General features: G+C 23.8%; 4 protein-coding genes across 4 annotated transcripts; 3 read left to right on the top strand and 1 right to left on the bottom strand. All coding sequences in view use genetic code 6, as the record gives it.

Annotated features, from left to right (window-relative positions):
* Nucleotides 1–977: 977 nt before the first annotated feature.
* TTHERM_00825090 (IQ calmodulin-binding motif protein, putative) lies at nt 978–13,776 on the top strand (the record flags this gene model as incomplete). The annotated part of the gene is made up of 17 exons (XM_001031377.2): nt 978–1,156; nt 1,222–1,343; nt 1,477–2,169; nt 2,272–2,596; nt 2,643–2,794; nt 2,851–3,000; nt 3,062–3,276; nt 3,330–3,435; nt 3,511–7,635; nt 7,692–7,789; nt 7,850–8,695; nt 8,753–9,321; nt 9,375–12,571; nt 12,685–12,789; nt 12,846–12,923; nt 12,976–13,529; nt 13,588–13,776. 17 exons carry the CDS (start codon nt 978–980, stop codon nt 13,774–13,776), a joined length of 11,703 nt encoding a protein of 3,900 aa, XP_001031377.2.
* Nucleotides 13,777–14,859: 1,083 nt separating this feature from the next.
* On the bottom strand, nt 14,860–17,051 carry TTHERM_00825080 (glycylpeptide N-tetradecanoyltransferase; the record flags this gene model as incomplete). The annotated part of the gene is made up of 7 exons (XM_001031376.2): nt 14,860–14,964; nt 15,025–15,489; nt 15,614–15,838; nt 15,913–16,101; nt 16,337–16,453; nt 16,556–16,637; nt 16,723–17,051. The coding sequence occupies 7 exons, from the start codon at nt 17,049–17,051 to the stop codon at nt 14,860–14,862; spliced, it is 1,512 nt and encodes a 503-aa protein (XP_001031376.2).
* A 1,015-nt stretch (nt 17,052–18,066) lies between these two features.
* On the top strand, nt 18,067–19,307 carry TTHERM_00825070 (josephin protein). Its single transcript, XM_001031375.2, has 2 exons — nt 18,067–18,253; nt 18,365–19,307. Exons 1-2 carry the CDS (start codon nt 18,155–18,157, stop codon nt 19,040–19,042), a joined length of 777 nt encoding a protein of 258 aa, XP_001031375.2. The 5' UTR covers nt 18,067–18,154; the 3' UTR covers nt 19,043–19,307.
* Nucleotides 19,308–19,704: 397 nt separating this feature from the next.
* Nucleotides 19,705–20,493, top strand: TTHERM_000825069 (LysM domain protein; the record flags this gene model as incomplete). The annotated part of the gene is made up of 1 exon (XM_012799650.1): nt 19,705–20,493. The coding sequence occupies one exon, from the start codon at nt 19,705–19,707 to the stop codon at nt 20,491–20,493; it is 789 nt and encodes a 262-aa protein (XP_012655104.1).
* Between the last annotated feature and the right edge of the window lie 695 nt (nt 20,494–21,188).

Here is a 21,188-nt window from a genome sequence, read left to right as displayed (position 1 = left end):
AATAAACATAATTTATTATTTTTAACCATCTTGAATTAATAATTACTTAAAAAGATAATACCAAGATTTAAATTAATCAAATTTGCATTTATAAAATTTTAAATATATAAATATCCTATTTTAATAGTAAAATTTTATATACTTTATGTTTTAAAATAAAATATATTTAATATTTGTACATTTAATTTAAATAAAATTATATTTAATTGTAAAAAAATAAAATAAATTAATTTATTTTAATATTCATAAATTGTGTAAGAATTTAAGAAAATAAATTTAAGATTCATTAAAAAAAATATATAAATTTATTTGCATGAGCATTATCAAATTAGAATTAGTAAATTCAATTTAAATGAATGGCATATTTACTTATACTTTATATTCATTAAAAATATCAGGAAAATTAAAATTGAAAGATGAATAAAATTAAATTACATGCTTATTTTTGAAAATGTGATTAAAAAATAAATGGGATTAAAATACTATACATTTATGAAGAGAATAGAGATATATGCCAACATAACATAATCTATGAAAATTTAAAAATCAATTCAAAAAAAGGAAGTAATTTAAAGGAGAGGAGTTATTTAGTTTTAACAAGATTCATAGATAATCAATCATATTAACAAATTATAAATTGCAAATTAGTAAATTGAAAAATTAAATCACGGAAAAAAACCTTTGGCAATATAATTAACATTATTATTTATTTATTATTGTAAAAAACAAAAAATCAAATTCAAACTTAAGATTGGTTTATAAGGCTCACAATATTTTACTTTCAATAAACAGGCCTTAAATTTTCTTAAACCCTCACTAAAAATCAGAAGCAAAATAAGCTAACAACTGAGGGTAATATTTATAATAGAATAGACATTAATAAAAGACTAACTAAAGTGATTTATAAAATGAATAGTACAGGTATTAGCAACATAAAAGAAGGAATAGATAGAACAGTTTAGAATAGCAACAAAAATATGAACTCAAACTAAATTACTAAATAGCGCTTACATATAGACATCTCAAATATTTAGAAAAATAATTATATTCAGCAATCAAACAATCACTTTAATCTCTCATTAGATATCGGACATCCAGATACCTCAGGAGTCCCAAAAACTTACATCAAGCATTATTAATAGGGACTCAATAGAAGGTTTGTTATTAGCAATTTTTTCTATTAAAGTTATATTAAAAAGCTTTTGTTTTTATAAATATTAGCTACATAGAAGGAGAAAGTTATTGTAATTAGAATGATAGCAGTTTAATTATAGGAAGAAAGATAGAAAATTAAAACAGTCTTATAATCAGCGGTAGTAGTACAACCTAGAATTAAAATATAAGTATCCATTTATTAAAATTAATTAAGTTAATTAATTAATATAGTTAGTCAATAAGTTACTAAAATCAAGATCAATATTGAAAAAAAGCAAAGTATCAAGATTTTTATTATATTTTATTTTAACTATCTAATAGGAAAATTCCCTATTCCTGTAGATTTAATGAAAACAAAGAAAAAAAACAGAAGTAATAGTCGTGGTCGCGCTAGTAAGTTAAGTAATTAAGATGATAGCGTTTTTTTGGATATTCCAGATATTGAACTTATATAAGCTGAACAAAATTACATAACTCAACCTAATAGTTTCAACAAAGAAAACTAAAGATAATTATATTATCAAACCAACATGAGAGCAAACAATATTTCTTTAAATGAGTATGATGATGGCGAAGAGATAATACAAATGAATAGTATACTTACTTAGTAAAAAGCTAATAGTAAATCTTCAAACAACCAAACAGCAGCTTCTAAATCAATGAAAGCTATTAGCAGTGGTACTATGAATGTCCAAAATAGATCTTTATCACCTTAGTCTAATAATACTAATAATTCTAATCATGTTTAAGCTCAAGGGTCTAACGATAATTCAACTGCTTTCTTTGGATAAGTTAAGAAAGTTAAAAAAGTAGGAGGAGTGTTAAAAGTAGTTAAAAAATCAAAAACTCCTAAAAAGAAAAAATAAAACAAAGATTCTGGGAACAAGAATGCACACTCCAAGAAAGATTAGAAATAAGAAAAAGGATAGGATAGCTCATTTCTTTTTTAAAACAAAGCAATATAGAATGCATCGTATGCAATACATAATGAGCAAGGGTTTCAAGATTAAATCGGTAAAAACAGCTTTATTTTTAAATTTGAAAATAGATTTTGATTACTCAATTTAAAATTTGGCTTTCGAGATTCAATATATAATCAATTTTTGGTTTTAATAGAAATGAACAACAACTTCCTTGAAGAATTTAATAGTGAAAAGGAGTTCTCAGATCGATTTGAAAATAATAGCAATGCAGCCATTGATTACCACAGCAATGTATAAGGAGAAGATATGTTAGGAGGATTAGCATAGAATTAGTAGCATTAGGAATATGTAAGAATGATGTAAAACATAACTAATTAAGAAGATATAATTAACAATAAAAATTCAGGAAGATAAACTACTTTTTCATTTAGAGTAAAAGGTAGAAATTCCTAAACTCCATCTAGTAGATAAAAGAAAAAGAAAAGATCAAGTTCAAGAAATAATGAATAAAATAAAAGGTAATAAGCCTCTTGTGTCATAATTAAAGCTATTTTTTAAATAAAGTTAATAGTTTCAATAATCCAGGAGTAAATCAAGATCTAGAAGTCGCTAAAGAGCTGTAAGTAGCCAAGGAAATCATAAAATTAAAGAAAGGAGCAACAGTTCAAGAAAATTTGAAAACCATATTCAAAATCAGAAAGAGCTAAAAAAAATTAGTAAATTTCAAAAAATATTATTTTTTTATTTATTTAAAATTTAAAAAATGAAATAGAAGTTGGAAATGATTTTTTAAATTTGAGATGTGCAAGCTAAAATGCTAATAAACCAAAAAACAGTCCTCAAAACAAAAATTATTTGATAAATGATGAAAAATGCAAGGAAGTTTAATAGATGATTTTAAATAATATTAAGCAGAAATAAAGTAAGAATCAAATTTTTTTAATCTCATTTATAAAAAACTATTTTAAAATGTTAACTTAAAGAAGAAGAATTTCTAAAAAGAAAAAATGAAGAAGAAGAAAATCAAAAAAAGGCTTTGAAAAAAAAAGAAAATTAGCAAAAAAATTCAGAAATAAGATAAATGAATGCATAAAAGATTACTGTAGTAAAAAGAAGTAGTGATTAAAGTTTTGCTTGGGGAGTTGACCAGTAAAAATTTAAATAAAAAAAAGATAGAAGCAGGGAAAGATCTATTAAAGTATTTAAAAAATAAAATTTTTTTACTTCATTTTATTTTTTTGCTTATTATAGGATATATCCCCTTCAAAAAGCAGGACAGAAAAGGAAAGGAGAGAAGAAATGGGCCTCTAATTTTTAAATAATTTTTCCTAAGAAGAAATAGATAAATTAATTTTAAGTAATTAACATATTATATTCGCAATTAAATCAGTCAATCAAATACAAAATTATTTATTTGTTAATTAAAAAAAAGAACATAAAATATGGTACGACTAATTGATGCTGTAAAACAAAGAAAATAAAAAGGAGTTAAGTTAAGAAGAATAATAAAAAATCCATTTTTATATGCAGCTTTAAAAAAAATAAAAATAGAAACAATCTGAAGAAAACCTTGAAAAATAAAGAAAAAAAATTGTAAAAAAGAATTTAGAAAATTTAGATTAACATGTTAGAGAATAAAGATCAAAGTCTTCTTAAAGATAACGCCCTAACCAATCTAATAAATCTGTAAACTAATCTGTAATCAATATTCCTAAAAGTAATTTGAACAAGGATAACTCTTTTGCTGCTAAGGATGTTGATAATAATTTTAATTCATTTTAACATGACAACAATCTAAATGATGAAAGTGGTTTTGAAGATTATAAATTTGAGATTATCTAGAATAATTACAAGTAATGGTAAAAAGAAGTAGAAAATTAACCTTTAACAGAAAAAAGTTTTACTTTTGACTTTACAACAAACTCAAACAATAGAAGTTAATAATAAAATTATGATAGCAAAAAGTCTTTTAGTAATTAAAATAGCTATAATAATACAAATATTTTTGTAAATCCAAATAATGTTGTAATAAATAATGCTTCTTAAAGTACAAAAAGCAATGTTATCATCAATCCCATGTCTAATCCTGATAAAAATTCAGTTAAAACTGCAAATAATAGTAAGGGACATTCGAGAAACAACAGCAATCTTAATAATTCAGTATTAGCTCCATAAAAGAGGTCACAATCTCGTGGGAGTGGTGTTACTGCTTCAAATAAAGTTAAAGAAAATTATGAAAACCCTATATCCTAAAACGATTAAAAAAATACTATTTGTTAACTTGAAGAAAAGCTGAGATAGCTTAAACTAAAATCCCAAATAATATCTAAGAATGTTAAAAAACAAATAGATGAAAAGAGATAGGGTAAGCAACTACCAGCTCATAATTAGAGTTTTTCTTTTGTAAATGAATAAAAAGAACATAAAAATAAAATGGATAAATTTACTGATCACAGTATTTCGTTTAATTTGGGCAGTAATTCCTAAAATAATAATTCAGTTAATTATTCGAGCAAATATAATAGCAATACAAATAATAGGCCTGCATCGTCTCAAATACAATAGAGATATAGCGAATCGAATCACATACCTATCCCAAGAGCTAAGGACTCATCTAAAAATAATATTCCTCAACGTCATAGCGACATTGTTGGAGGTACTGGATAAGGAAGCAGCAGTAGATAATCAAATCATATTGTTTCAGTTCCTTCTCCAGGCTTAAACTTATCTCGTCCTTAGTCTAAATTAAGTGATAAAAAACAAAAAAATAAAAAATCTCAATCAAAAGACAATAATAATCAAAACACAAACAATTAGAGTGGTAAAAAGAACAAAAAGATAAATAATTAAAATAATAATCAAAATTTTTAAAAAGAATAAAAATTACAAAATCATCATCAATAACAAGATCCTAATTTAATTTTTTTGAATAATAATTTTAATTCTGAATTAATTCAATATTTATAGCAGTTATTAACAGATGAGTAAATAGCAAGTTTAACTCAAGAGGAGTTGCTTATGATTTAACAAGAATTTTTATAAAAATTTTAAAACTTGGAAGCAAGCAATCCTGTCTATTAGGAAGAAGAAGAAGAATATTACGAAGATGAAGAAAATCAGTAAGAAAACTAATAGCCTTATTATTAGATGTAGTAAAATAATCCTGTACCTAATGATTATTATAATTTGAATACAAGTTAAAATCATGTAAGATAATTATATGAAAATTATTGTGAAGAAGATAATATTGTTCCTGAAGAAGATGATTAAGAGGACTTCATTGGTCATTAAATGTAGGCATATTAGATTTACGGAATGCCTCAACCTTAAGTATATGATTAGGAGTAAGAAAATTATGATTAAAACGAATAAGAAGACTTTGAAATCGAAGACAGATGTAATGCTCATGAGCATTTGCAAGAAGATAATGAATAGGTTGACAAGGCTGAAGAAGTTGCTAATAACAATGTTGATGAACCATTCGAAATTGAAGAGTTAGATACAAGTAATTTTTCTGAAAAAGGATAACTCCAATCTACTATTAATAATGAAGATAAGAAAAGTTAATAAAGCAGCTAGCGCTCAGAATAAGAGTTAAATATTATGGAGATGAGAAGGATAGAAAAAGAATACCAAGAAAATATTTAAAAATAACCAAATTAAGAGAAATCAACAACTTTCAAGAATAAAATTAACCTAAGCAGTAGCTTAAACTATAAAAAATAAAATCCACCTCAAATGTAAAATAAAAAAGAAATTCCAGAAGAGATTATCACCAGTGCTAAAAAATAAGCTGCTAGAGTTATTATTAGACGCTTAAAAGAATTAAAGACTCGCAGAGTTGTAACTCGTGCTTTCAAAAGATATCTTATACTTGAGGATTAATTGTAAAAGGAATATCAAAATCATTATGACCATGCTCATGACTCTGATTAACTGAACGAAGGAATGTAAATTTATACAGAAAGAAACGAATCAGCTTCTAATACTAATAGAAATCCTAATGATGAAAGATTAATTATGCTCAATTTATAAACAAGCAGTAAGCATTAACCTTAAGAATAAATGAAAACTCCAAAAAGTGTTAATAACTAAACATACAACAATACAGAAAATATAACTAATATGAAAGAAATTACTTCAACTTTAGCTAACAAAAAAATTTATTAGGATGTTGATGATGAAGAAGATAAAAATTTTAATAAGGAGCTTCTTGGAAATTCTAATGGAATCTATTCAAAAGCAAACAGAGCGATTGATGACTATAGCCTTGACCAAGATGAAGAAGAAGAAATTATAAATAAATCGTCTATGGCTAATAGTATCAATAAAAATAATCAAAATATAATTTAAGACTCATCTAACAAAGAATTGTAAATAGAAGAAATCCCATTTAGTAAATATGGTTTTATAAAATCAAGCAAAGAAAGTAATTCCACTCAAAATAAATAGAAAGAAAGTAATGATACCAAAATAGGAAGAAATCCTTAATAACAAACTTCAAATAAATCTAATTCCAATCCATAGATTACTTATAATCAAACAGAAAAGCTTTAATAATACAATTATAATGAAGACGAAGAAGAAATTGAAATTTAAGACGAATTTGAGTTTGATTAATTATTACAAGATCTTCATAAGCAAGCTATGAAGAATAGTTAAAATAACGTTTAGGGCAAATAAAATATAGCTTAATAGCCATAAAATTCTAAATTAGGATCAAAATTTGAATAAATAGAGAAAATAATAATTACAAATTAAACTGAAGAAGATAATATCAATGAATAAAATAATAGAACAAAAAAGATTAGTAATTAAAATATATATTAAGGAAATAATCAGGATTAAACAGATGATTAAGAAAGTCAAAAAAAATAAATCAATGATGAGGAAGAAGAGGAATTTTCTCATCTTAACAAAAATAAATATCAAAGTGATATAAAGGGTGGTATTTAGTAAAGGGATTATGAAGAGCTAGATTAGGAATAGTAGATGATTTATAGACAATTATAAAGAGATTCAATGAAAAGTAGAATTTAAAACTATCAACAATAAGATTTTAGTGAAGAAGATTAAATTAATATTTAAGATTATGAAGACGATTTTGATTAAAGTGGATAAAATTCCTTCTAAAGCTCTCATAGATAATAAAATTAAAATTCATAAGGCTTTTAAGATTAAAATTTGTAATAAAATTCATCAAAAAATAAATCTTCAGCACATTAAAATATGATGATAAATAATTACTTAGATTAATCCCTATCAGATAATAAAGCTGAAATATCAAAACAAAGTAGCAAATAATTATCTAAGCCTAATAGTAGTGAAGAATTAATTGAATTATTAGCTAAATAGTAGCTTAAAAAACCTTAACAAAGCACTGATAGTCAAGCTTAGTCAAATAAATAAGGATAATAAGAAGCCTAAATAACAAAAAACATAAAAAAAAAGCCTTAACTTAATCTTTCTATCAAAAGTAATGATTAAAATTTTGAAGTTGAATAAGAAATAGAATAAATTAATACTAAAAACAACAACTCAAAGCATAGCTAAAAATGTAAGTTTCATTATTTATTTTACATTAAAAAAATTTATTTATATTATAAATAAAAGCAGAAAAATAAAAAGTAGATGATACTTTAATTAACGAGCTAGGCATTAATGAAGAGTGGAGTAACTAACACAAGAAAACTAGTTAGAAGAATTTATATGTAATAAATAATTACTAAATTTGTTAATTTTTATTTAAATTAATATAAATATAAAAAAAGGAAACTGATATGTAAGTTCTAGGAGGAAGCTCTAACGAAATATTTGAGAATTAAACTATTCAAAATAGCAATTATCAACGCCAAAATTTCTTGATGACATCAGGAGCTTTAGATACTTAAAAATTAAATAACTTAATAGCAGGAGGATAGCAAAGATATTAAATGAGCTCAGAAGATAAAAAGTATCTTAATTAAGATGATTTAGATGAAAATTAGGGAGGAGGAGTAAATGATTTAGTTGGATTGAATGATCCGTAGTAGAATAATACTTTATTATTTAAGGAAATTAATGAGCATCAAAGAAGTCTTGTAACTGTTAAAGAATTTGATAAAAGCGATTTCTTAGATATGACTAAAGGCATGACTTCGAATATTTAGAGCAGTAGTGCTAATAATAAAAAGAGAAGAGATAAAAGCAGCACTGAATTTTTAAGAGAAAAATTGAATGATGAACTTAATAGGATTGATGCTATTCCTGAAATCAGTAATACCTTTATGAGCGAAAATTCAGAGCATTAAAGCAATTACTCTAGCGTTTAACATTCTAGATAGCCTTCTAGCTAAAATAATAAAAATAGCTTTAACTAAAATTAATCTTCATACTAAGAAAATTCATAAAAAAAGAGTCACAACACATCAGTAAATAGTATGTCTAAAAGCATGATGCAGCAATATGAAAATGAAATAACTAAAATAAAAGAAGAAGAAGCTCAAAAATGGAATTAAATGATAGCCCTACTAAATGACCTTCAAAACTAAGGAAGTATTCCTAAAGAAGCAGCAGAACAAATGAAATTGTTAAGTGAAATAAATAGGAAATACTTAGAATATAATTAACAGCTTAAGGTAAATAAACAAACTGTTATTTTAATTATTTTATTAAATCTAATTTTTAAATAAAAGGAAAATAGCTTATACTAAGAATAAGAATCCTTAGCTGACAGTAGTATTTAGCAATAATCTAATAAGAAACCTATTTAAAAATAACAATAATTTTCAAATTAAATTTCTTCAGTAGATGAAGCAGATGAAAAATTTGTTTCAATAGATAGTAACAGCTCCTAAAAGTTTAATGGTAAAAATTAAGAAAACCAACAAAATTTTAAATAAAAGAAAGACTCTCCTTTTAAATTTGACTTACCTCAACCTTATGAAAAATAAGTAATTGGTAATGAAAAGGGTTAGTTTGGTAGAAATAGTGAAGATTAAAATAAAATAAATGTATAATCTGGTGAAAAAAGTTAAAAATAATAAAGAAAAAAAGACTTGAAAATTGATGTTGATAAAATCACAGAAAGCTATTTCAGAAATGAAACTGTTCAATAGGAATAAGAAGAAGGAAAATCTAAAGAATTAGGTGAAAATAATACAATTAAACAATAGGATACCAACAATTCTAACTAGTTAACTACTAACAGTAATCTAAACAACCTTTCAAGAAACAATAATAACATTTCAGAGGATAAAATGAGGTAATTAATACAAATTAATTTAAATTTAATTAAATTTTTTTATATTAATATAGATTTGAAGATGACTTTTTAAACAACAATAATATTAACAGTGGTAGTAATGCTACTAATACTTAAAAGAATTTAACAAGTGGAAGTGAATAAACAAAATAGCTAAAATAATAATCACAAAATACTATGCAATCTAAGTAAAAAGCTATGAATGATAAATAATAGTCTGGCTAAAGAATGAATTTTTATGATGAATAAGAAAATAGTGAAAAATAAAACATAGGAGGAGATGAATAATCTATCAGTTCATGCACAAGTCCTAGTGTTTCTTATTCCATGGTCTAAAAACACCTTATGAGAGTTCATACACATTCTACAGATGGTGAAGAATCTGTCCGTGGATCTAGTGAACATTAAATAAAATCTATTTTTGAGTAAAACTCGTTTGGCGAGTAATTTGATGATCGTAAATTAAAAGAACTTCTGTAAATGGATAAGATAGACCATATTTTTGATGTGGCTCAATAAGCTCTAAATGTAAGAAGAGAAGCAAAAAATAAAAAGCTTTAAAACATGTTTGACAAATAAAGAATATCTCCAAAATCATTCTATCGTAAACAGTAAGAATTGGAAAAATGGGTGAGCAAAGAATAGCAATAAATAGAAAAAACAAAACTAAGTATGCAAAAGACCATCCTTAGCACTGAAGAAACTATTAAAAAGACCTAACGTGACATTGAATTTTCAAAGCAAATGAAGAAAAAAGCTGTTTTATCATCTAATTCGTATAAAAATTTATTACCTAATTCAGATTTTGATATATATCGTGTTTCTTTAAGCGAAGAAGAAGACCATATGAATTCTTCAGCTTCTTCATCCCATAGATATTATCTCCACCATCATCATCCTCACCCTTAATAAATCCCAGCATCTGCTTAGTAATAGCAAAACAAAGATATTTAAAAACATCATAAAAAGAAACAATAACATGAAATTTTATTAGCCGCTTGTACTCCAGATTCTGAATCTTCATGCAATATTAAAGTCATAGATGACTTTGATTGCAGCTCATCATATGACTAAACGAATCAGCAAATATTTGCAGACTTAAAAAAAATAAATAAGTCTAATTTAAAAAATACACCAAATAATAATTAACTCACTCACACTGGAGCTGCTTAAAGCTTAGCAAATAGCAGTGGTAGCAGTCGTAATAATTTAAGCAATCCTAACATAAACTCTAATAACAATAACAACAACAATATATCTTCTTCTCAATCTTTAAGAAAATTATCAAAAGATAAGTCTTAACATCAACTTTAAAATTTAGATGAAGCCTCTAATCAAGCCAGCTAGAAGTCTTTTAACAGTAAAAACGTTAAAGATGTAGAAGCTCGTCCTCTTACAGATGAGGAAAAGAAGAATCTTTAATTTGAAAAGAAAAGAGGTGGGTAAAGCAGTCTTAGCTCTAAGAGAAATCCTAATAGCTCTCCAGAGGGATTTTAAGAGGATGACTTTGAAAGTCTACACTCCTCATCAGTATAATAGAGTTCTTAAAACTCTTTGCGCTCTAATCTAATAAAATATAATTAAGAAAATAACAATAGAGATCCACAAATTGGAATGAATAACATTTAAATTAATATAAAAAACACTGATTCTAATTCTAAAGTTAGATATAACTCTTAGGATAGTTAAGATCTAAAATATATTGATGAATCTAGTAAGAACTTTTTAAATGGTGCCAATAATAATAGCGATCTTATTTAGCAAAGAAAAGGAAGCTTAAACCGTTCTGGTTCTCATTAACCTTCATAATAAACATCATCAATAGAAACGATTGAAGATCACGATCTACCACCCTTTAATAAAGCTGATAATTATAATTAGTAGATTAACAACACCCCAAATTAACTATCAGCAGCTAGTGTCAATATTTAAAGTAGACCAAGTTCTGATAAGAAAAAATTGTTACAATCTAATGAAAAAGGTAGCATTGATTAAAGATCTGTCGAAAAAACAAATAGCAAATAAAGCGAAGACCATGAAGTTGACATTTCAGGAGATGAAGATTTAAATTAATCTATTGAGTGGGAAGATGATTTGCCATAACCTAAAAGAGTTGGAGTTATGCTTTAAAAAAATAATTAAAAAGAAGGTGAAAACTAGAATGATAACAACTTTGATTTACAAAATGATTTTCTTGGTGATCACAAAAGTGGTAATTTCTATCAAAAATAAATCAAGTAATACTCAGTATAATAAAATTCTTCAATTGTCTCTGTATAAAGTGTCAGCAATAATAATAGTGCACTAAGTGCTGCTCCAAATAATATTTATAATCCTAATAACAATTAGAGCTCGTTATCTGCTGCACCTTATGCAACTGGCTCATAGAATTTCCTTAAACTTTCAAATGCAAAAAGTGATAGATCAGATTTAATTTATTCTACAAGTAAAGATATCGATAATGTAAGCGAGATTTATCTTACAGCAGAAAAAGACAATCATCACTTGTAAGAAATCAAAGAATTATCTGATGATATGGTTCAAGCTCATAATAATAACAACCAATCATCTGATTTGAACATTCATGAAATGGAACTATTAGATGATTCAGCAAGCTAGCTGTATTAAAACAATTATCAAAATCTTAAACCACTAGATTCTGACTCTACAAACTAAGTAAATAACCCAAATATATCAGGAGGAGATTTCATAGTACCAGATGCATAAAAAGGAATTAATGGCGGGTTTATTAAGTTATCAAATTTAATTAACTAATATAATCCAGGTGAATGCCTATCAAATGCTCCACTTTAAAAGGTTAGTCCAACTCAAAGTGAAACTGAATCTAATGAAAACATACCAGTAGTTCAAACTTAAAGCTAATGCTTGAAAATAGAAGACCAAATGCATGAAAACGAACCTAAATAGTAAGGTGTAAATAATAAGTCTCACTATTTAAATAAATTTGAAATTGATCAAGAAGAAAATCAAATAGAGGAGTTCGATGATGATGAGAGTGACCATTTTAATTAAAAGGAAAATAGAATTAATTCAAAGAGCGCTTCTCTAAATCATGCTTAATAAAAACATTTGCAAGATGAATCTTTAAATGAATAACAAAATCAATATATCTAGTAATAAAAAATTAAACAATCAAGCATTTAAAAAGAAGATTAAAAGGCACCAGAAAAAGAAGCTGAAAATGTTGTTAGTATCATTTTGAATGATCTCTTAAAAGAAGCATTTGATGGTAAGTTTTTTCTTTATTCTAACAATAGACTATTTATTTACATTTAAATAGCTAATTTAAAGTTTTTTATCCTAAATTTAAAATTTAAATAATATTTATTATTTTTAATAAAGAAGTATAAACAATACAATCAAAGAGAGTTAGCTAATAATAAGGCTAATAGAAAGCAGATGGAGAAAATAAAAATAACTAACCATAAACTTAAATGAATTAAAGAAGTAAAATAATTTTTATCAGTTTAATAATTTAAATTTACATTTTTATTAAAAAATAGTAATCTAAAGATAAGGGTTTAAAACTAATTTAAATACTGTCAAAGAATATATACACACCGTTAGTACTCATATTTCAAGTAAATATTTTTGCTATGTAAATTAAACTAAAGTATAAATATTTTAAACTAGATGATAATGATTACAAGACAAAATTCTTAACCCACATAAATACTTGGCTAGGTCCATAGCCTGAAGAATTATTGAAGCTACTTCATATGTATGATGGATAAGAAGATTAATTAGACACTTCAGATGAATCTTCATATTCAACTTAACCTATTTTAGATGGTAAATTGTACACTGATATCGAAAGAAAAAGAAATATTTAGCCAAGCTAAGATAAGATAAGAGATAATTTGATTTAAACCTTGGAGCGTATACATAATAAAGCAATTTTCGAAGCTTTTAATGAAGCTTTAGATTATTAAAGAATGTATGGGTTGAGAGGTAAGCCTTTCCCATGGAAAATAACACATGAAAAAATATCTGAAAAACCCCATTCATAATAAGATATTCCTAAAATTCTTCAAAAGGCTTCTGAAAAAGTAATTGAGTGGTCTTCATGTCTATGTGGTATAATAGTAGATAAGGAAGACTCACAATTTTAACCAGGAATTCATTTTGATGAAGATTACCTTCAATAAATTAAAGAAGATAGACTAAATCGTATGCTATCAGCAGAGGTAAATAAAATAAATTTAATTAAAATAAAGAATTTTAATTTAAAATTCTAAATAATAGGTTATTGAAAATGAAGAAAAATGGATATTGTATGATGAAGAATAAACAGAAGTATAGGTCGAATTAAGTCAAATGGTATTTGATTTGCTAATATATGAAGCTTGTAATGAGTTTAGAAAAATATCTAATAATCAATTATAACTTTTCAATGAATAATGTAATACTAATAATTAGTTATAATAAAAATGACATAAATATATATATAAAATAAATAAATAAATAAATAAAATAATTGTGAATAGATTTATTTAATTTAAAATATATGTTACTTACCCATATAAAATTGTATATAAAATGTGAAAATTAATTCTTTAATTAATAAATGTAATTTATTCATTTTATTTTATTGTTTCAATTTCATATAATTTATTAGAAATTTATTTTAAATATTTTCTTATTTTTTTAATTTTATATGTCAGTCTTAATTTATTTTTCATATATTTATTTAATTCAATTTTTTATTTTTACATACAAATAAAACTTTGTACATGATGTTGAAATAATTAAAATAGTTCATTTTTATATAATATTTATTTATTTATTCTCATTCATTTGATTACTTAATATGAATAATTTAACATAGTTTCTAATATTTTTTATATTATTTGTTTGACTTAAATAATTTTTCATATTTTTTAAAAATTTAATAGGAAATTAATAAAAAAAAAGTTTACTTTAACATAATCTTTGATCTCTGGACTTCAGTAACCAAAGAAAAATATATTTTTGTTGACCTTTAATGCATAAATAGTGATTTTATCTTTAAAAAATATTCATCTTATTTGTTTTTTTTTTACTAAAATAAACTTTGTATTAAATATATTAATTAATTTAAATAATTCAATAAGAAATTTTATATTTTCATTCATTTTATTTCTTTCTATAAAATTTCTAAATAATTAAAAATATTTTTATTTTTCAAGTGTCTGATTTAACTCATTTTATAACTAAACTTATTAAAAAACTATTGATATTCACTCAAAAAAAAAGTTTATTTTTCATTTAAGATATTTATGAAGATATAAATCAGGACAAAACAAAAAAAAGAAAAATTAATTATTGAGTAAATTTATAACTCAATTTGAAACATATTTGAATAAAGATTGAAAATGCTTTTAATAAATGAATAAGATTTAATTTAAACTAATAAATTTCTAAAAAGATTTATATAACACAATAAGCAAACCAAAAATACATTTTACATGTTAAATTAAATATTATTTTAGTTGATTTATACTTTAAATTATTTAAATTTAAATTTTATTAGATTTTTCAAACGAGAACCATACCGAGTTGAGAGGGCTTGAATTATTCAGATAATCTCCAGTTATATAAGTAATAATGTAAATTACCATCACCAGGGCTGAACAAAAGTTCCTATATATTAATTAATTAAAATTTAAAAAAAAATAATTACTCTAAATAATAATATATTACGTCAAGGAATTAAGTATTTTCCATTAAATTAAGAGCATTGAAGACATCGAAGTCATACTTTTTAGCAAGGATCAAGGCATTATAAATAAGGTCCTTGAGAGGAGTAGCAGTTGAGAAGTGGTAGTAGGAATAAGCAGCTCTGAGTTAGTTATGTTTAGGATGGTTAATAATAGTAGAAGGTAAGCAATAGAAACTGAAGAAGTCAGTAATCTACTTATCTTAACTTTCAACAACATAGGAATAAATAACATTTTCAACTGGGGTAAAGTAATGCTTGACATCTTCAACTGAGAATGAATGATATAAATCAAATTATTCCAAATACTTGTTAAGCAAAGGTGTAACAGCAGCAGCATCTTTTTTAGTGAAAGGTCTTAATCCCTAAATAGTGGTCTCTTCAGGAAGTTTGTAGAGCTTTTGAACTCTAGCCATAGTTTAATTCTTACCTAAGCTACTGAAGTTAATCTATTATTTAAAATGTTCGCAATTAATTAAAAATAGAAACAATATTTAACAAATTTATTAAAAATCTTATTCGAATTTTAATAGAAATTAAATTTTAAATTATAAAATAAATTAAATTAATTACTTCAATAAGTTTCTTGGGGTTCAAAGATCTATGGAAATATTAAGCAATTGAAATGGGTTTAGGAATGAGAACACCAGCAGTGTAAACAGCTTACCACATATTCTTGATGTTGACTCTACGAGTAATTTCCTTAATTAAAACAGGAGCTAATCTCTTAGATCTCAACTTCTTATTAACGCACAAAAAGTTGATTTCAGTCATTTTAATATTATCCTTCTTTTGCAACTATTATAGATTTTAGTTTAAAATTTTGATTGAATATCTTGCTATTTGTTTTAATTTTAAAAATTTTTTCTTACAACCATATGGACTGGGATACCAGAAATAAAGCCTACTAATTTCTTAGTTTTTGTAACTCTAACACCAGCTAACCAATCTTCGTATTATCCAGGGGGAGACAAAGCCCATCTTAAGAATTCTCTTGAGTAGTCAAATCTGAACATATTGTCGTCATCTTCAACATAGTTTTCGACTAATAATGTGTAAAGCTTTGAAATAATTAAAAATAATCCTTAATACAATAATTAAATATAATTTTATATTTAAGTGGCATAAAATGAATTGGCGCACATCTTTAAGCTATAAACTTAAAAAGCCATTTCAATTAATTTGAGATAAAAAACAACATTTTCTCTTTAAGTTATTTAAATGTAAATTTTAATGCAAAGCTAATTTTATTAGTGCTACTTCAATTTATTTTAATCTTATTATAATAATCTATACCTAATCAAGGTCATCTTTGTTCTTCAAGTTAAGATTGCACCATTCAAAACCAGCAGGAAGGTTGTAAGGTTCTTTTTGGACATCTTCAGGCTTTTTAATGACGTCGATAGGACCAGACTGTTTAAATTTAAAAATTGAAAAAGTTAAATAACCTAATTATATTATCATTTTATTTCTATAATTTATTATAATCTTCAAAAAATATTCATAATGTAGTACATTTTCAGGAAAAGGGTCATCCATCTTGGGAACTGGCTAAGTATTCCAGAATTACCATTAGTTAGTCTACAATAAAGTGTTACTATAAGTAATTAATTAATAAAATGTTTAAGATTTTTCTATTGGAATAAAATTTTATCAGTTGTAATCAATTAATTCTATTTTACTTTTCAGTAGGAACTTCTTATTAGGCTTCTTAAACTTGTTTCTTTTCCTCTTCAGGAACAGTAGGTTAATTTTCTTATTTATCTTGCTCCATCACTATTATTTGATTATGATTTATTATATTTATGAACGAATCCTATTTTAATTTTTTTTAACTTTATTAAAAATATCTTTATTTATTTTTTGATTATTTATTTTATTTTTCTTTTTTTCTTTTTCTTTTACCCACTCTTTCTTCTATTAATCTTAAAAAGATAATTAAGGTGTTAAACCATACATTCTAATTTCTTAAATTCAATTTAAATTTTACCAAACTTTTAAATATGAGCATAACCAGTTTAAAGTCTTATTGAATATCTATCTATATAATTCATCTAGCATATTTAAATAAGTCATGTAATAGCCATATTAAAATATCCTACTCAGATTTTTATATCAAAAATCCTCTACAATAATATTTAAAATTTTTACAATAAGAAATTAATATATTTTAGAGAATATTTTATTTATCTAAATTTCATTATTTATTTATTTAAATTATTTCAAAATTAATAGATTTATTTATAAATACTATGAAATTATGAATACTTGATTCAAAATATAATTTTTAAAAAATCTTTAATAAAAGCAATATAATTAATTATAAGTTGTATTAAAAATTTCATTATAGAGTGTTACACTTTTCTATTATGTTAATTTTTTTCTTAATATTTAAATTTATAATAAAAAAAATTTATTGAATTTAGTTTAAAATTATCTTCTAAGATTTTTACAACTTTCTGTAAAAGCAATCAATTATTTTCATACATCTCATAATATCTTATTTAACATATCTAATTTACTATAATTGAATTTCCTCAAATGAAAGATAAGATGGTTTGGAATTAAGCCTGATAAAAAATAAAAAAAAATGGAGTTTTATTAAATTAATATTTAATTTAATTATCACTTTGATAAAATAAAATTTTTTACCTTTTATAAAAATTTAATAAGGTAAGATACTTCAATATTCTGGTAAATTATTTTTAATGATTAAAAATAACTTATTAAATTTATAATTAATTTCTTTTATCTATTAAAAATATAAGTTTAATCATCTCATATTTCAAAATATGTTAAAAAAAAAAATATAGCATAGTTTATCAGAATAATTATTATTAAGCTGAATTTCGAAGACCCTAACTATCAATCAGAAAATAAATAATAATCTGATAGGGGCATAATTAAGAAAATAATAATAAGTGATACAGATTAGATAGAGGTTAGGCTTCTGATTTAAAAAAATTTACCTTATCTAAATATTTTATTCTAAAATTTTAATTAATTTAAATTAAAATAATATATTTAAAAAATTAGAAAAAATTGAATGATATAATTTACTCCTATATACTTTCAATTTTGCAGGTGTTTATTAATCTTAATCTGATTGGAGAAATGATATTTTCATATAAGAAATAACTAAAAAATTTTTTAAATATAAATTTATCATAAAGGATGTTTTATTGTTATTAGCAAACAGACTTCGTAACAAAAGTTAACAAATTTTACATTAATTTAATATATTCTAATTTCCTTTTGATCTTTGATTAATCAGTTTAAGCAAATAAAATTTGACATAATATATCTTATCATTTTTTATAAAAGAAGAAAAAAGTAAGTAAGAAAAGTAAAGAAAAGAATTCGGCTCTTGAAATAGAAAGTAAAATTAAGATGGAAGAGGGGAAAATTTACCATGAAAAGCAAAAAATGCTTTTTTGTGCTAAACATGCCTTAAATAACCTTTATTAAGCTAAAAAATTTACAAGCAAAGATTTAGATGATATTTGCGATTAGTTAACAAAAACTAAATATCTTATTTACAACCCTCATAGAAATATATTTAAGCTAGGAAATTATGATATCAATGTTATAGATAAGGCACTTTAAAATAATGGTCATACAATTTAGTGGTTTGATATGAGAAAAGATGTGAAAGAATTAAACCTTTTAGAATAAAAGAATGATATTTTTGGCTTAATTTTAAATGTTTAGTATAAAAACACTTTTGATAAAATAATAGGATGCAATACTCATCATTGGCTCACTATAAAAGTAATAAATAATGAGATTTATAACTTAGATTCTAAATAAAATGCAGCTTAAATAATGTCAAATGATGATTTATATGACTTTTTGTTAGAAGTAAAGAAAAATAATGGTTAAATTTTAATTGTCAGAAAAGTAGATTATGATTAACAAATAAATTAAGATATTAATGAGAACAAAAATGAAATTATTCAAGGAAAAGAAGAATTAAGCAATGATATTGCTAAAAATAATTGAAATTTCTACCTCCCATCTTATAGTATAACTAAGTAAATTAATTTCAAAAACCAATTAATTCTTTATGCTCTGAAAAATTATAATTAATAACCACCATGAAAATAATCTCATTTATTGATTAACTCCTCATTGACTATTGACTGATCATAAATTTATATAGAAAATTTTAATATCAGAGTGTATTTTTTGTAAAACTAATTAACTTTTGAGTGAAATATGATTAGATGTGTGTATTCTTTTGCAAATTTTTAAATTAAATTTTTTCATGTAAGTTAATATTTTCAGAAGTGAAATTATAGTATCAATAAAATTTTGACAAAAACTAAATTAAAAATAATATTTAGCTAATATAATTATTTCTTTTGTTAATTTCTTTTATTTATTTTTCTACTATTTCTAATATTTTATTATATAAACTATAGTTCGTTCTCACTTCAAACAAATTCTTTGATTTAAATTTCCCCAAAAAATTTTTTTGGAAATTTAATATTTAATATTTTATTTTTTATAATTTCAACTAAGTTTGTATTGAAATTCTCTTTATATAAAAGAATATATTTTTTTTTTGAATTTCCTTATTGATATCTACTATTTTCTCAAAAAATAATTGTGATAGATAAGAAATTTATTATTAAATCTTATAAGAAGCTTGAGTTTGTCTGATGTCAAAATTTGATCTAATCAGGAACTTACAAAATATAATAAATACAATACAATCTGCAAAAATTTGTAAAACAATAATCTTAAACTACACACTTCCTTTAATTAAACTAACTAAAATGAATAATTATTATATGAACTAATAGCAAAATATTGAGCTTCATAATATCAATTACTAGCAGCCTATTGTGATGGGAATACCTGTTAGATAGTAGCAACATGGTTAAATATAGAATTCAAATTATGATTTAGAAACTATAAATACTCTAAATGATGAAAGTTAATAGTTTTTATTAGCAAATCAATAAAATAATATATCATATAGCAACAATAGCAATTAACAATAAGGAAATATGCTTGGCTAGCAAAGATAAATAAATATAGCACCTCAATAAAACACTGAATCTTAAAATAACTAGGAATTTATAATACACAAGATTTTACCAACAGATACTTTATTAGGAATTTCTATATAATACTAAGTTTCTGAACATCGCATTAAAGTAGCAAATGATTTACATTCTGATGAGATTTACTACAAGAAGGAATTAAAAATTCCAAATCCTAAAGCAAATAACTTAAGCAACTTAGAAATAGATCCAGTTAAAGCTCGCGAAGATTAGCTAATTTTCTTCTTCAAACATAAAATACTCTAAGGAAAAGACTAGTAGACAAGGGTAGCTAGAATATATTTAGAAGCTGCAGACTGGGATATCAACTAAGCATAGTAAGACTACAATGAAGATTTAGAAGCAGAATAAAAGGATAAGAAAAATAAAAAATATAAATGAGATTAAGCAATCTAGTTTAAAAGGTTTGAATAATATCAATTTTACAAACTAATAACAAAACAACTTTATATTTATCAATATTTATATTTTTTAGTGTATTAAATATTAAATTTTAATCAATAATCATTTCTTGTTTAATTTTAATCGTTCTTAAATATAGAAATATTTTAACAAGCATACATAGAATTTCTTTAAATTATTTTTAAATTTTGTTCTAGTGAAAAGATTTTTGTATTTAAAATTTAATCATTCTGTAATTATTATATTAAATATCTCTAATCAAATTATATATTGCTAATTAAATAAGTGAAGAAATAATTTTTAATTAATATCATAGTAAATAATTTGATTGTTATCAATCAATAAAATTGAATTTTTAAAATTGACAATAAATAAATATTGTTTTTGACTATTTTAGATTATCAAATTCTAAAAACTCCAAAAAATTTTCTTTAATTATTAACAATTTGAAGAATTATATGAAAAAGATTACTTAAATTAGAAGAATAATAGTTATATTTTATCTGTTGGGGTTGGGGTTGGGGTTGGGGTTGGGGTTGGGGTTGGGGTTGGGGTTGGGGTTGGGGTTGGGGTTGGGGTTGGGGTTGGGGTTGGGGTTGGGGTTGGGGTTGGGGTTGGGGTTGGGGTTGGGGTTGGGGTTGGGGTTGGGGTTGGGGTTGGGGTTGGGGTTGGGG

The sequence above is a fragment of the Tetrahymena thermophila genome (assembly GCF_000189635.1).
Source record: "Tetrahymena thermophila SB210 genomic scaffold scf_8254440, whole genome shotgun sequence".
Taxonomy (NCBI): Eukaryota; Ciliophora; class Oligohymenophorea; order Hymenostomatida; family Tetrahymenidae; genus Tetrahymena; species Tetrahymena thermophila.
This window is presented reverse-complemented; position numbering and strand designations above follow the sequence as displayed.